This window comes from Entelurus aequoreus, linkage group LG01 (assembly GCF_033978785.1).
Source record: "Entelurus aequoreus isolate RoL-2023_Sb linkage group LG01, RoL_Eaeq_v1.1, whole genome shotgun sequence".
NCBI lineage: Eukaryota > Metazoa > Chordata > Actinopteri > Syngnathiformes > Syngnathidae > Entelurus > Entelurus aequoreus.
The window spans coordinates 32,045,072-32,062,995 of record NC_084731.1 but is presented as its reverse complement, the minus strand read 5'-3'; the positions used below and the strand labels follow the sequence as shown (position 1 = coordinate 32,062,995).

The 17,924-nt window shown below is 38.9% G+C and overlaps 1 protein-coding gene across 2 annotated transcripts in view; it reads left to right on the top strand.

Annotated features, from left to right (window-relative positions):
• Positions 1 to 17,924, top strand: part of LOC133650537 (LIM domain and actin-binding protein 1-like) — a 45,260-nt gene that overhangs the window by 1,277 nt on the left and 26,059 nt on the right. Inside the window, exons 2-3 of one of the 2 annotated variants that reach the window (XM_062047887.1) lie at positions 1,115 to 1,256; positions 1,719 to 1,764. In XM_062047887.1, coding sequence (XP_061903871.1) covers positions 1,135 to 1,256; positions 1,719 to 1,764 — 168 coding nt within the window. In that variant the 5' untranslated portion in view covers positions 1,115 to 1,134. Of the gene's footprint in view, positions 1 to 1,114; positions 1,257 to 1,718; positions 1,765 to 10,035; positions 10,235 to 17,924 lie in introns of those variants that run through there. The other variant, XM_062047897.1, reaches the window with a different exon arrangement.

The following is a 17,924-nucleotide window of genomic DNA, read 5'->3' as shown; positions in this document are numbered from 1 at the left end:
GCTTTGTTTACATAGGATTTAACATGACTGGCGAATTGCCACTCCCTATATCGGAACCTCAATGGCAGAAGAACCTTGTTCAACCTTTGAATTGTTAATAGTAAGACATGTTTTACATTAGGAAATAATGAAAATGTAAATAATCTGTTCCAGAGTTGATCTGTTGCCAACATAAAACCTTTATTAACTTTACAGTCAAGTCACATTTGTACATTCCTAACTGTCATGTAAGTGTAAGAAGAAGGTAACCACTCAGTAATGAGAAAATTCATACCCACCTGTTGACGATGACACACAAGAAGTGCAAACAAAAGGGAAGTTTCATTATTCTTTTTTTCATGAGTGGCATGGTAGCTATATTGTACTGAGCAGCCTGGGCTGAGATGCAACAACAAAGTCTTCATAAACGTCAATTTTGTGGTCCTGTTCTTTTTCTTTTATTATTGTACTTGCACAGTCAAGAAAGAAAACAAAAAAAGACAACGCACATTCAGAGTTAATGCTCTAGATATTTAAAATTATACATCCTTCAAGGCCTTCTATTTTTGAGATTCCACTGTGTGGTAGAGATTCGATCACTAGAGCATCCACAGGCTGTCTTTTCTTGGTATAAAGTGTGTTACTGAGTGCAGCTAGAAGATCATCCAATTAAAAAAAACACAATTTCACAACCCAACATCCATTTGATACATTTTTAGACAGACATTTCTCGTAAATTATGATTTGTAGGGCGCCATGTGAACACCAGCAGTGGGATTTCTTGCCAGAACCACTCTACTAAACACAAAAAAGGTAATGGAGGGTTATCATCCGTCTGCCACTGTTATATTATGGCCTGGTCAGACTAAAGCTAAATAGAAACAGTGTTTTGAGCCCCGCAGTTCTAAGTTATCCACAGAGTACATGCACCAATCTTCCAAAAATAACAGCTTAGATGTTTGTAGTTTTTTTCCAGCATGCAATCAAGTTGGCACCGGAGTGCAAGTTAGAACTCGTACAATTACAGAACGCAATATTTAAAATAACACTCGGTAAGCCTGTTCCGAGTTCTGCAGCACAAAACCACTGCAAAAATGTTGTAGTCACGTGCTCTGACTATGTTTTTGTTCTGTAGGAATTGAGGAAGCTGCAAACATGGAACCGTCTCCGTTCACTCGACAGACGTGGGAGTCGCAGTCGTTGCGTGTCACTGCGAAGGAGTTGTCACTGGTCAGCCGGCGAGGGAAGAACAACGCCATTGCCGAGCGCTTCTCCAAGTGAGTCAAAAGAATTCTTGCACAAAATAAAATTACTTCTGCAAACTCTAATATGAAGAATCAGGCTTGAGGAACATGTCTAAGTGTGATATGAATGTAAGTACCACAATGGTTAATTCATAAGCCCATTCATTTCTGTGACTAAATAATAGTTTAAAATAATGTGTTTTGAGCTAAGACTAAGAAAAATCTCACTGCTTATCTTATTTAGGTAAGTTATGTGCATTGCAATACCTAGTGGAATATTATTATATTGTTATGTCATTATGTGTTACTGATATAGATAGATGAACAAAAATGTTTATAGTAATTCATACTTTTCCAACCACTGGTAAAGTAATATTGGATAGTGTCACTTGATGATCTCCCACAACACATTAATGTAACGCGGCACAGGGGTTGAGATTCGTTGTTTTAGATAACGTCCGCTCATGTTTGTGTTGTTTCTGCCTTTTTGTTAAGGTACCAGAGAGCTGCAGATGAGGTAAATTCAGAGAAGAAAAAAAGGGTAAGTACTGCAACACTTAAACAAAATGCTACTCTACCGATTGAACTTTAATTATTCCATTTCACAAGGTAAACCTCTAATTTTCTTTTAAAAATCTAAAATATAACAAGTCAGTTCCAGAGTCGTTTGTAAAAGCTGTATTTGCTGTATGACTATTGTTGTAAGTACAAATACTAGCATAGGAGTGAAAATATTATGTACGTTATTGGCTTGATCTTTTTTATTATTATTATTGTCAACTTGGGTCAGCCATTTTTGTACTTAGTAGTCTGGACAGTGAAGCGTGGCCAATTTCTAAATGAGAACAGATAAACTCTGTGTTGTGTTCAACTGTAGGGACCAGAGGCTACTTCGTTGGTCTGCAACCCAGTCTTTCTAATAACCAGCATTGTTGTACTGAGCAGCCTGGGCAGTGGTGTAGGAAATATGTTCTCACACCACGTGTCTAATTCTGGTTCATCAATATATTTTTAAAGTTTGCGGTGGCAGGAAAAAAAGAAAACAGTTGTAACGAAGTATTTTCTATTTATTTAATTATTTGTCGTGGCTTGCCACAGATAAATTGGGACCGCCACTAATATATTTACATGTTTTCCCCAGCTCATAGACACATTATACAGGGGTCGTACGGTCTTGAAAAACAATTTCCAGGCCCTGGAAAAGTTATGGAAAATACAATATTTTTTTGAAATTGTGGAAAAGTCTTGGGAATATATATTTAAGATTTATCAATCCAAACAAAATTGCTGTGTCATTATAAAATATAAATTGCTATGGACTGCCATGATATTTTGGTGGTGTGAAAAATGTATTCAGTCTAGTCTGTGTGTGTATGCGGCATGCAAGCGCCTACGAACTGCAGGCACATCCACTAGCTAGTTACTTTTGCTAGCGAACTGACAATGCTGAAAAAATGCCAGCGAAGTATATCTTATGTTTTCGGACAGCCGGATCGTAGCAAAATGTACCTGTGGTAAGAACAAGTGTGCCTATGTGCTTTTGGGCTCAGAATCTTACTCAGAGGTGGCCCTGGCTAGATTTACGCATTGGGCGAAACAACTACCCTATGGAGCATAAAAAAAAGATTCCTGCAGTAAACTATTTCGTATTTGGCATACAACGGTGGCGGCTGTTGAAGTATCTGACTTCTCATTCTGGCCAGTGGGTGTTCTAGGTCCAAAATACACTATATTGCCATAAGTATTTGGCCACCCATCCAAATTATCAGAATCAGGTGTCCTAATCACTTGGCCCGGCCACAGGTGTATAAAATCAAGCACTTAGGCATGGAGACTTTTTCTACAAACATTAGTGAAAGAATGGGCCGCTCTCAGGAAGTCAGTGATTTCCAGCGTAGAACTGTCACAGGATACCACCTGTGCAACAAATCCAGTCATGAAATTTCCTCGCTCCTAAATATTCCAATGTCAACTGTCGGCTTTATTATAAGAAAATGGAAGAGTTTGGGAACAACAGAAACTCAGCCACGAAGTGGGAGGCCATGTAAACTGACAGAGGGGTCATCGGATGCTGAAGCGCATAGTGCAAAGAGGTCGCCGACTTTCTGCACATTCAGTTGGTACAGAGCTCCAAACTCCATGTGACCTTCCAATTATACCACGTACAGTACACAGAGAGCTTAATGAGAGCTGCATCTAAGCCATACATCACCAAGTCTAATGCAAAGCGTCGGATCCAGTGGTGTAAAGCACTTCGCCACTGGACTCGAGAGCAGTGGAGACGCGTTCTCTGGAGTGATGAATCACGCTTTTCCATCTGGCAATCTGATTGACGAATCTGGGTTTGGAGGTTGCCAGGAGAACGGTATATTTCGGACTACATTGTGAAATTTGGTGGAGGGGGAATTATGGTGTGGGGTTGTTTTTCAGGAGTTGGGCTTGGCCCCTTAGTTCCAGTGAAAGGAACGTTGAATGCTCCAGGAAACCAAAACATTTTGGACAATCCATGGGATAGGCACTTCAAGTTCATATGTGAGTAAAGGCAGGTGGCCAAAACATTTTGGACAATTCCATGCTCCCAACCTTGTGGGAACAGTTTGGAGCGGGCCATTTCCTCTTCCAACATGACTGTACACCAGTGCACAAAGCAAGGTCCATTAGGACATGACACCTTTGGGATGAATTAGAACGAAGACTGAGAGCCAGGCCTTCTCAACCAACATCAATGTGTGACTTCACCAATGCGCTTTTGGAAGAATGGTCGAAAATTTCTATAAACACACTCCACAACCTAGTGGACAGCCTTCCCAGAAGAGTTGAAGCTGTAATAGCTGCAAAAGGTGGACCGACATCATATTGAACCCTATAGGTTAGGAATGGGATGACACTTCAAGTTCATATGTGAATCAAGGCAGGTGGCCAAATACTTTTGACAATATAGTGTATTTCAGAAGTGCCCCTGAATTTACAGTTGAGATACAATACATAAGTTAGATCCCATTTGCATCAGTTACTCTATTAAAATGACCATAATGCACATTTTATTAACATTTAACATCCTATTAATTAAGCTTGACACACTACAAATTATTTAAAAGCTATATCACATGTTGCTTATAAAATGCCATGTCAATGTATATTAGAAGTTATTTAACTTGGCATATAGTAAAACAAAATTCCACAGTCAGGACGTCTGTGTGAATTTCCACAAATTGCACGTGTTGTGTTGCAAACGCAAACTAGACTCGGTTGCCTATGGGTGACATTAGTTACAAGACGTGATGCCGTCATTCTTATAGTTGCTTGCTCACTAAAACTAAAAACCAAATACGGTTGTCTTCTGTGGCTAATAGCAACATATTAGCAAGAGAATAATTAATAGCCTATAGCCTACTATCACTCACGCCACTCATAGAAATCTGCATACCTTTATCTTGTGACTGTTTCTCATCTTCTTCTTTTCTCCTTTTTCTAAACTGGGCACCTGACGTCATTTTTGGTCTTTTACTTTGATCCATGATGACGATGAAGACTCAACATTACATATTTCATTACATTTTGCCAACAACGCCCATTCGCCCGTCAATCAACCGGAGTCATGTGAGTCACGTCGATGACTGCACAGACTTTTTTTTCCTTCATTTTTCACATAACCCATTTACAGTATTTACATGTAGGTATATGGGTCTATTTTAATTTTAGGAATTAAATATGATTTATTTGGAAGTAGTTTTTGTTGTGTGACCTCACTGGCCTGGGATCAGTCTATCCCTTGTGCCGCTTTCCTCTCCTGACACACACTATTTGTATCACTCTCAGCAGCAAGTTGAGGTGTCAGTAGTCGTTTTTATGCAGAGCACTTAGCTCCCGATTTGCCTGTCCTTTTGGCAGCTTAGTCATCGTTTTTATATAGAAGGCGGAAAATTGGGGGTCTGTTTTTTCCTCTTCGGAGGGTACACTTATTTCCGCCTCGAGTTCTGTATAAAATCGAGGCGTAAATGTGCCGGCCCGTGGGTGAGATGGGCAGGGGTGATAATGGCCTCCACCAGAAGCGTATTTTGGAAAAGGAGGAATATTACGCCTCCGTTTTCAGGCCAGCAAAGTGCGGCATTTACTCTGGAGCAAATGTGCCCGCTTCGTTCTATAAAAGGGCCACTAATACAAATGAGCGGTGGTAGTCTAGAAAACTGTCAGGTTTTTCTTTGGGTTGCCCACTTTCCTGTACATTTTACAGCATTGGAAAACATTAGTAAAACGGAGGCTTCCCAGAGGGTGACATTACTGGAAATTACTGGCTTACAATGGCCAAAGGTATAGATGTGTGTGTCCAAGTTAAAGGAAATGGCAGGCTGTCTTCTTGTAGTGGATTTATTACAATCTTTGCAAGCTGGGTAATGTTTGCTGTGGTCTATAACAGCACAGAAACAACTATCAGAAATGCAGCCAATATTACATACAGATAATGTGTCATGAGACATGCAAATATAAATTAAATACACAGAGGACATAAATAAAGGAAATTATACAAGCTCAAATATACCTAAAAACGAGGCATAATGGTGCAATATTTATACAGCTAGCCTAAATAGCATGATAGCATCGATTAGCTTGCAGTCATGCAGTGACCAAATATGCCTGATTAGCACTCCAACAAGTCAATAAAATCAACAAAGCTCACCTTTTGTGCATTAATGCCCAGCATAAAAAGTTTGGTGGACAAAATGAAACCAAGAAGGAGTGGCATAAACATGTCTTTCTTGGGCAGCGTCGGAGAAAGTTGTAGTTGTAAACAAACTACGGTGAGTTCAAGGACTGCCGAAATTAGTAGGACAAAACGGTGCTCGCCAAATACTTACTTAGAAAGGTTTGTGTCATGTTTGTCAACCTACAGAAACCATATTAAAACAAAAATATTTTTTTTCCTCTCATCTTTTTACATTTTCATGCATTTTTGAAAAGGCTCCAGGGAGCCACTAGGGCGGCACTAAGGATGTGGCTCTAGAGCCGCGGGTTGCCGACCCCCGGCCTAAACCACCATTTGTCCACCGAATGGACTATTTGTGATATACCTCATACACCCCTGGTCTACCAGAGAATAAGAAGTAACAGGAGGGATCAGTGTTGCCAACTTAGAATCTTTGTTGCTATATTTAGCGAGTATTCAGAACTCGCTAGATCAGGGGTGCCCAAAGTGGGGCCCGGGGGGAAATTGTGGCCCGCCGAGTCATTTTAAAGGGTGGCTTACCAGAAATGTAATACATAGTCATACTCTTTTTTTTTTTTTTTAAATGTTTTTTAAATGTTTTTAACCTCACTCAATCATTGATGACATGTCCATCAAGGCTAACAAGTTGCCGAACGTGATTGTCTCCACTACCTTAAATAATGGCAGTATAGGATTAAACTACTTATTTATTGTGCAGCTGTACGCCTACAATTGCTGTGTTTGGCCCATGGCCCATTGGCACCTTTTCGCTTTGGCCCTTTGAGGCAAAAAGTTTGGGGAATTCCTGCTGTTGATTATCTTTTTCAAAAAGCGACTTGCAACAAATCTAGTAACTATTCTAATCTTATTGGACACTTCTGAACTCTTACATGAAAGCAGCCAGCACAAGCACAAAAAGAAACTATGAAAGAAAGTTAGTTTGTACATACCTCGTTTCCATATGAGTTGGGAAATTGTGTTAGATGTAAATATAAAAGGAATACAATGATTTGCAAATCCTTCTCAACCCATATTCAATTGAATGCACTACAAAGACAAGATATTTGATGTTCAAACTCATAAACTTTATTTTTTTTTTGCAAATAATAATTAACTTAGAATTTGTTAATTTGTATCGGGTGTATAAAGATTTATAACGTGCAAACCAAGCGAGTTAGAGCTTATCTACTTGGCATTCAGTCGCGAGTGACTAGGCTTTAAAAAAATGTTAAAAAGACTTGTTGTCTTGTTCGGTATTGGGGATCTTGAGATTTAAAACATCCAAACAAAGGGAGTCAGAGCTTTTCTAACTGTCATTCACACACATTTGTGACCGATCTACAAATAGTTTTAAAAAACAAGTTGTCTTGTATTGGGGGTCCAGAGATGTACAAACCCCGTTTCCATATGAGTTGGGAAATTGTGTTAGATGTAAATATAAACGGAATACAATGATTTGCAAATCCTTTTCAACCCATATTCAGTTGAATGCACTACAAAGACAAGATATTTGATGTTCAAACTCATAAACTTTATTTTTTTTTTGCAAATAATAATTAACTTAGAATTTCATGGCTGCAACACGTGCCAAAGTAGTTGGGAAAGGGCATGTTCACCACTATGTTACACGGCCTTTCCTTTTAACAACACTCAGTAAACGTTTGGGAACTGAGGAGACACATTTTTTAAGCTTCTCAGGTGGAATTCTTTCCTATTCTTGCTTGATGTACAGCTTAAGTTGTTCAACAGTCCGGGGGTTTCCGTTGTGGTATTTTAGGTTTCATAATGCGCCACACATTTTCAATGGGAGACAGGTCTGGACTACAGGCAGGCCAGTCTAGTACCCGCACTCTTTTGCTATGAAGCCACGTTGATGTAACACGTGGCTTGGCATTGTCTTGCTGAAATAAGCAGGGGCGTCCATGGTAACGTTGCTTGGATGGCAACATATGTTGCTCCAAAACCTGTATGTCCCTTTCAGCATTAATGGCGCCTTCACAGATGTGTAAGTTACCCATGTCTTGGGCACTAATACACCCCCATACCATCACAGATGCTGGCTTTTCAACTTTGCACCTATAACAATCCGGATGGTTCTTTTCCTCTTTGGTCCGGAGGACACGACGTCCACAGTTTCCAAAAACAATTTGAAATGTGGACTCGTCAGACCACAGAACACTTTTCCACTTTGTATCAGTCCATCTTAGATGAGCTCAGGCCCAGCGAAGCTGACGGCGGTTCTGGGTGTTGTTGATAAACGGTTTTCGCCTTGCATAGGAGAGTTTTAACTTGCACTTACAGATGTAGCGTCCAACTGTAGTTACTGACAGTGGGTTTCTGAAGTGTTCCTGAGCCCATGTGGTGATATCCTTTACACACTGATGTCGCTTGTTGATGCAGTACAGCCTGAGGGATCGAAGGTCACGGGCTTAGCTGCTTACGTGCAGTGATTTCTCCAGATTCTCTGAACCCTTTGATGATATTACGGACCGTAGATGGTGAAATCCCTAAATTCCTTGCAATAGCTGGTTGAGAAAGTTTCTTCTTAAACTGTTCAACAATTTGCTCACGCATTTGTTGACAAAGTGGTGACGCTTTGAATGACTGAGCATTTCATGGAATCTACTTGTATACCCAATCATGGCACCCACCTGTTCCCAATTTGCCTGTTCACCTGTGGGATGTTCCAAATAAGTGTTTGATGAGCATTCCTCAACTTTATCAGTATTTATTGCCACCTTTCCCAACTTCTTTGTCACGTGTTGCTGGCATCAAATTCTAAAGTTAATGATTATTTGCAACAACAAAAAAAGTATCAGTTTGAACATCAAATATGTTGTCTTTGTAGCATATTCAACTGAATATGGGTTGAAAATGATTTACAAATCATTGTATTCTATTTACATTTACATCTAACACAATTTCCCAACTCATATGGAAACAGGGTTTGTATTTCTCAACATCATTGTTTTGCTTTACATGTTTTTTGCTCACTTTTTGTCTCTCGCTTAGCAACCATAACAATGACATGCATCATGGTCAGTCGTGCAAATCAGGCTTTGCCTTTTGATTTGACTTCATTTTTGTGTGACATCTTAAGCATTTTAAGACTCCCTTGAGAGTTGTCAATAGATGTCTGAGCGGAAACAAAAAGGCTATATTTTTAAATTGTGTAGTTTATTGGTACCATATTCACATCATGGCATCAACTGGTCTTTGAAAATGCTATTGGTCTCGCTGACCACTCATTGGCCACTTGCTGCAATGGGCAGGCTATCAAACCTATCAAACCTATAATCCTTTCTCAGTCAGTGTAATCCCCTTGCAATGGTCTTTGGGGTTGTGACTGCACATTAGGCGCTTTGTCTGAATGAAAGAGCGACTAAACAAGCTCGGACTAGTAATTATTGAAGGATAACTGACCAGCCACTATCATGAAAAAAAAAGCAAGGTAACGTGGTTGTTTGTTTTTTGCTTTCTAGAAGTTTATGTAGAGAAATAAAACTTACTGTATCTGTTCAGTTCACTTGTTCTTAGGATTGCTTAATCTAGAAGTTTATGTAGAGAAATAAAACTTACTGTATCTGTTCAGTTCACTTGTTCTTAGGATTGCTTAAATTTGTTAACCAAGTAAAATAAGACTAATATATAAAGATCTTAGGGGTGCAACATTGTTACAACGTTGCGTCCTGAGGTAATTGTGGCTAATTTAAATAAGCAGTGTAAAAAGACCATCTGCCGTTGGGTGGGTGGGTCTCTGTGCACTCAAGTCCTCAACAAACTTCAAGGATACACTGTTGCTAGGGTTTGTTTGAATGGACACCAAAGGTGAAGTTTACACACCCGTGCCACGTTTTTGTCATGTAAAATCCTTTCATGCAAGTCAGAAAAGACCCTGAAATCCCTTCTTGGTCAAATAAAGTAAAGAAAATACGCTCAGTTGATTGAAGTGTGACCACCCTTTTACCCTCTTCAGTCCAGCTAATTATATACATGCTTTCCTGATGTTTTATTCATCACAAAGCAAAAGCTGCTGTCACAAAGACGAATAAAAGTCATAATAGGTACCTTAATAGTTCAAAGGTGTTAGTTTGTACAACCAGTGGTTGGCAAGTTATTAGTCAGATATGCAGTACCGTGGTCCACAATGAAGACTATCCTTAACAAATTTAGAAAATATGGCACATCAGGGGCATTACCGACACCGGCAGATCTCTTTAAAATTGGTGTAAAGTCAAGAAGAAATGTAATCAGGGAGGCTGCCAAGAAACCTACTGCAACATTAAAGGAGCTATGCGGATTTTTGGCAAGTATTTTGAAGTTCTATTTGTGTACAACATGCGACATTCTTGTTTGTCTTTATATGTGAAGGGTACAACATGTATTGAATCTTCCTTGTTAAACCGCCTAAGGTGATGATTTTATATTGTTGACTGTGGTTGCCATGGAGATGTACTGGTGAAACTGTGGCAGTGTGTCAGTTTAATGGGATCTATTTATACTACTAGAGCAGGTATGTTACAATCCCCGTCTCTGTCTGTATGAGAGGGCAGTGGTGCCCAACCATCGGTCCGGGGACCTGTACCAGTCTATGACACATTTGCTACCCGGCCGCACAGAAACAATAATTTATAAACTACCGCATTTTCTGCGACTTACTTTCACCTGCACCACTAAATACACCAATACGCTTGTTAATAGATGTATATTACAACTCCTTTGTACATGGGACAATGCAAATTAATGGACATATAAAATAAAAGGCACATTTTTCAAGCTCATTCTTTTGCTGTTGCCGTGAAAATAATGCATACATTAAACAGGTCCCTGTTGGAAAAAAGGTTGGGGAACCCTGTACTAGGGGTTTACCTAAAAATAAGTTTCTATTGGTGGTTTTATACCTGAGACACGGTTCATCATGTTGCTTAAAATCATAGTGATTGTGAGTGACTCTGCAACTAAAGCCTATTTTGAGAGTCCCCGAGCCATCGACTATCGTCACGATGAGTTAACTTGTTGGAATATAAAGCAAAGACCAATTTAATGGCTAATTTTTCCATTGACTTTTAAATGCGGCGTTAAACCTCTAAAGGCTTAGTTGGCCACATGCGTGGACAGCACCTTTTAGCTCTTATTTACAAAATTGTGTACACTACTGAATTGGGGTCTTCTGGCCCTTATGTGGAACCTTATACTGCTATCTGGTGGTGTCAGAAGAGTATAACATGCAATGGAATTTGGAAAAAAAGTTTAAAATTTAGAATTAGCAAGTCACTAAACATGAAGTACACGTTTGTTACTTATGGACTAAGTACATCATATAAAAAGATGATTTGTAGTTTTTATTCTAATTAGGGTCCAATAAGCCCAAATAGCAAAGAGAAATAAAAAAGCATGTAAACAAACCGCTTGGGCCTTAAAAGGTTAATTAAATTAAATTAAGTTATTTTAGACATGTGCTTTCGAACAACAAAGATCAGTAATTCACTCATAAATATGTATTTATACTGTAACTGTGCTGCTCATTCAGTAGTTATATAAATTAAAATGACTATTAAAGTGTTAAAAAATAAACCTTTATGTAGTTAAAACAGCAGCAATAAAACAAAGTTAAGTTAAAGTACCAATGATTGTCACACACACACTAGGTGTGGTGAAATTTGTCCTCTGCATTTGACCCAATCCCCTTGTTCACCCCCTGTGAGGTGAGGGAGCAGTGAGCAGCAGCGGTGGCTGCGCCCGAGAATCATTTTTGGTGATTTAACCCCCAATTCCAACCCTTGATGCTGAGTGCCAAACGGGGAGGTAATGGGTCCCATTTTTTATAGTCTTTGGTATGACTCGGCCGGGGTTGGAACTCACGACCTACCGATCTCAGGGCGGACACTCTAACCACAAGGCCACTGAGCACCAAATCTAATTTCCTCATAAAGAAAATAGGCATTTTGTGATGTGTTTAAAAAGCTGTACACTGGTATATTGATTAACTCCTGGCAGTTTTAGCACTCTATTAGACTCAATGTATAGAATTGTATCATTGATTAATTCTTAACATGTTAACTAATAGATTGTATGTTTAATCTTATGATACCACAGGCATTGGTGCTGAATGTCTGTGTGTGTTGTGTGCATGCGTTTGTGATTGTGCCATTTCTTTTATTGGATTACAAATAGACGCTGCTTTAAAAAGTACTCGAATTGATGTAGACAAAGTTTAGCTGGCTGACTATGGCTAAAATGATAGTTTAAAGTTCTTTTTCACACAAGGTCTCACTCTTGTTAGCTAGCTAGCAAGGTACAAGCTAACACTCTTACCAAGTTGAGACCGCATTCTCCCTCAAGACGTCTGATATCATGCCTCCGCTTTAAATGCTTGCATATCACAGATGTACTGCCATAAAAACAAAGTCCGCTTTGCAAAATGAGCAAGGTATTCATGTTTTTAACAAGGATAAGAGGAACTATCCCCATACTTTACATGTTTTCACTAGCAATGTTTTTGCGAGTGTTTGCACGAACCAGCTTCTGCCCGTGATGACGTCACAATTATTGTAGACTAATATAATTGTCGGCGACAATTTTTTTTGTCGACAATGTCGACTAATCGTTGCACCCTAATTGTGAGTGGACAAAAAGAACGTAAACCTCAAGTAAAACTGTTCAAACGGAAGGATAGGAACGTCCGCCTCCGATAAAAGGTATACAGGATGACTGCTTATTTATTTATCGGCGCACACCTGAAATGTATTTGAAAAGGATGTGAAATAAAAAAAAAATTGAAGCAAAATTGGCGCATGTCCTGTCATGTGTGCAACAACCAATAAATATAACATTTCATTGCTGAAAATATTGTAAATGGTAACATCCTTTTTGCATTGTTGACTCCCCAAACTGGGTGCCGCATTGAGTTAAAACAATTTGGCCGGGATCCGGGCTGTATATATACATTCCTTGCGCAGTAATTCACTGAAAGAATGCGCACTTGATGTCACGTTATCGATGGAAAAATGCATTTTTAGGCTATAAGATTTGCCTGAGCGGCTAGGAGACACAGAGAGTAACAAGATGTAGAAAATGGATTAGAAAGGACAGATTAAAAAAAAATACAATAAAATATACACTGTATATATATGTATATATATATACCGTATTTTCCGCACTATAAGGCACACCGGATTATAAGGCGCACCTTCAATGAATGGCATATTTCAAAACTTTGTTCATATATAAGGCGCACCGGATTATAAGGCGCACCTATGCATCCATTAGATGGAGCTGCGCTAAAGGGAATGTCAACAAAACAGTCAGATAGGTCAGTCAAACTTTATTAATAGATTACAAACCAGCGTTCTGACAACTCTGTTCACTCCCAAAATGAATGAACAGCTGTTTTGTTGTTTTCCCCGAGGTAAAGTCAGTGACGTGGTGTTTTGTTTATCTTTTAACAACAGCAAGGTATAACATGTAGTGCAACATTTATATCACATAGTGGAGGGAAACTTTTCCCTGATTCAATAAACACGTAAAAAACAGTGATACTGTTACGGTAAATCAAACGTTAGTGCAATCACAATATAGTAACACTCGAAATAGTGCAGAGCAATAACAATATCAGTAACTCAACGTTGCTCAAACGTTAATGTCACACAACACAACACACAAAATAAACACGTAAAGCTCACTTTATGAAGTTATTCCTCATCCACGAATCCCTCAAATTCTTCTTCAGTGTCCGAATTAAACACCATTGATTCGTTTATGTTAAATTCTCTCGCTCCTGCTCTATTCCCGTGTTCTACTGCGTGACTGATCGTCTTAAGTTTAAACTCTGCGTCGTAAGCGTGTCTCTTAATAGGAGCCATTTTTGGGTTAGAAGCGCTTTTTCTTCTACGGGGGAAAATTAAGTTGGCGGCTGCTTACCGTAGAAGAAGAAGCGCTTCTTCTTCTACGGGGGAAAAAGAAGTTGGCGGCTGTTTACCGTAGTTGCTAGACCTAAACTTTATGAAAATGAAGTTTAGGTTTGTTGTGGCTCAATATTGGTCCATATATAAGGCGGATCGGATTATAAGGCACACTATATAAGGCGGATCGGATTATAAGGCACACTGTCAGCTTTTGAGAAAATAGGAGGTTTTTAGGTGCGCCTTATAGTGCAGAAAATATGGTATATATACAAGGAACTATTTTAAATGTAGATTAAAATAGTTACCCTTTAACTTTTTGAGCAATGCTGCTATTAACCTAGTAAACAATCACAGCTTTTGTCTTGGACAATGGTAAAACAATGGAGACAGCACAGTATATTGTGATTAAAGTAACTAACGTAATTACTGAAGTTAAGAAAGTGAGTTAAGTATCTAATTAAATCTCCTTTAATGCTTTATTTGATTAGGTTACGCAACTCAGTTTTGTAACCCTTCTAACTAGCCATTGCTTGCACATTTGTGACACAAGCCAGAGACATAAGTAGAATGGGCGATAACTGATATTTTAAACCTTCGACAGTTTGGCAGTTTCCTCTATTTGTGCATACGTTTTATTTTGAGTCTTTTGTTTTCAAATATTTTATACTCTTAACAGCTGTTGCGGTAATTATCTAACGTCTTGACTACAATGACAATAAAGCTATTGTACATGTGCAAATCTTTCTTTTTGTGGCTAATAATCATCTTATTAATTGCTGTGATAAAAGACAGTACTGACATATGCTTTATTTTGAAGCTTACTTTGCAGTGAACAGGAAGTCACCATGTGCATGTTGTAATGCCATGTGTCCAGACAGTCAATCAATGTCTACTTATATAGCCCTAAATCACGAGTGTCTCAAAGGGCTGCACAAGCCACAACGACATCCTCGGCTCAGATCCCACATCAGGGCAAGAAAAAACTCAACCCAATGGGATGACAATGAGAAACCTTGGAGGGGACCGCAGATGTGGGGACCGCCCCCATGGGCGACCGGTGCAATGGACGTCGAGGGGATCTAGCATAATATTGTGAGAGTCCAGTCCATAGTGGATCTAACATAATAGTGAGAGTCCAGTCCAGTAGTTGCTACTGTCGTTTTACGCTGCTTTGCAATAATGACGACGTTGACATTACAACGCATGTTGACATTAATTTCAAATGAAAAGCAGTGTGTGTGTGTGTCATATACACCTTAAGCAGGCTTTTGTTTTGTAGTTATGAGACTGTGGACCAGGACTTGATGAGTTGGTCGACACAGGCGGGTTTGTCAACCACTTTGCTCGCATTCGTGCTCTTGGCTATTGCTAACAGCCATGATAAAGATGTTTACCAGAAATGTTTTTTTTGTGTAATGAGGGCTGCTTAACCAGAGTAGATTCATCTTATTGTCAAGCAGGTCAGTTGGTTAGTGCTTAGTCAATTATGTATGTATGTCAGACGACCTTTAATTTGAAATATAGTACAGGGCTACCTTAACTTAAGAGTGTTTTGAGACAGGAGCTGTCTCTTGACTAAATGTTAGCTTTACGTTACAAGCAAAAATGTGAGTTACAAGCATCCCGCCATTAGTTGGCTTAGCAAAATGTCAGTGTACCCCGTAAGATCAGACCAAAACATCTGGTTTTACTCTTGTCTTCACCATAGCGAAGCAGAATGAGTAAATCACGCCAGCCAAGGTTGTTAAAATAACGTATAAATAGCGGACATTTATCCATGAAAGTATGCAGAAGCTGCTGATGGTGTGTTTGACGGAGAAGCCGCTTTAAGGAGATTTCGTACTGTTTTCAAAGATAAATGCTGCACATTATTATTACTTTAAAAAATGTTTAAATACTGTAGTTAGTAGTAGATTCTATTGTATTGTTTTTTATACATTATTTCTAATCTAAAAGTAGTTTTTTCTTTTAAAAGGTTGTTTCATGTTAAAATGGTGCTGTTTTGGGGGGAGCAAGCTTCAATTGATTTAAATTCATTTCAATGGGTGACATTGACTAAGTGTTTTGAGTTAATAGCATTGACACAGAACCAATTTAGCTTGTAATTGAGGTAGTACTGAAGTTTTACATTTGTGACAATGACTCCACATACCACACTTTTAGCAACACTCATTTTTATCTGGTTGCATTGAGTTTTTGCATGCAACAGACTGCTGTTGTTCCAAGCACAAAACAATGAGTCATGTCAGACTAAGTTATGCAGTCATTCATTTAAAGCAGTTATGTGAAACCAAGACCAGGTTTTAACGCAGCAGTCTGGCGTGTCTGCCGGATTGGAATAAAGTGGTTTCTGTAAGTTGCACAGTAAACAAAGAGTTAACTTTCCTTTCTGAAAGTGCATTCATTTCCTGCGCTGTAGTTTGCTGGGCTTTCTGCCACTCTTGTCTGGTGTCAAAGGGGTTGGACCATAGTCCTAGGGAGCATATTTAGTCTGGTGGCCGACATCTGGCGGACTTCCACCTCTCATTGATGTGCAGAAGGACAAAGCGGAGGACACTCTCATATCTTCCTGCCTGTTTTGGTTTTACTTCTTGCTGGCTCACCATACCCACAGGTTTATTCTCTTTTCCCTTAAAATTGCCTTTTTGCGTTTCTTGAATTTTGGTCTAGCCACATGCTGATTTGTCATATGTTACTTTTGAACTGAAAGTCAGAAATATCATTAAATCTGTAGTAATTAATGTGATGATGGTGTTTAAATGCCTACAAAAGTAGTAGACATTGTTGAGCGCTTATTATGAGTGTGATTTATGACTATGCTCAGATCCTCTTTAACATGTCATTCCTCTTTCACAATTCAGGAAGTTTGCGACGGTCACACAAAGCCTCCTGTTGCTGTTGTGTGAGCAAGCCTCGTTTTTTTTTTTTTTTGCATTAATGGTGAACACAGCTCTCCTCTGTTTTTTAAGTAAAGGTGAAATTGTTGAATGTCTGGAATGGAATGCGCCGCCGGCATGCTCAACCCTGTTAGCTCTGTCTTGAGAAAGATGTTGCCTGAAGTTGTCTCAGTAAAGAGGTTAAAGAGGTTGTCAGTATTCCCTGGCTTGTTAAAACAGCTGTCCTCCTAATGTGCCAGTAGTTGAAGGAGTCGGTCGGGCATTTCCTTTTACAGAATATCCCTGCCAAGGTCTTAGCACTGTGTCTTGTTACATGTGGCATTTAACCTTCTAAAAACGCAGATAGTAATGGCTAAACAACACTTATATAAAAAAACACAGTGGAACCTGTTTATGTTGACTCCTCAATGACTGACCAGAAACGGGCCATTGTTTTACACAGTAAAACAGCTAAAATAGATGCCTCATCTATCGATTAATTGGATAAAACACATTTTATAGCCCCGATGCCTATGTTAGGGAAAATAGTTGTAAAATGTTCTGCTTTCATTCTTTATTTATAATAAATGCACGTCATCATTAATTTGAAAAAAAGAAAAGAAAACTTTGCTATTAGCCGCCAAACAGATCATGGCGCCCACACACCACTACTCTCATATGCGCTTTATTACAGCGGCCGTGTGGAAACTGCGTCCGCGTATTTTGACTGTGTTAGTTACTTTATTAGTTTATTGTTAGCCATTGGAGGAACATTTGTGCATGTACTGTATGAACGTTATTCACTGTAGTCAAGATATAGAACAAAGTTGCCTACAGCTGAAATGATCAACTCGATTCATTTGATTGGAAAAAAGTTTTGATTTATTTTCTGTTGCTTCGATTAATTGTTTAATGAATGGAAAAAAAAAGGAATATGCGCATTTTGTTTGTTGTGGTGATAGAATCTAGGAAAATACTGCTGTTTTTTTTTTTTTAAAGTTTACTTTGTACTTTTAACAAGAAGTCTCCGTGTGCAAGTTTTATTGTTGTGTAACTAGACAGTGAGTGGACCAGAACTTGGTAAATTGGGCAACACTGCTTTCATTCTTTATTTATAATAAATGCACGTCATCATTAATTTGAAAAAAAGAAAAGAAAACTTTGCTATTAGCCGCCCAACAGATCATGGCGCCCACACACCAGTACTCTCATATGC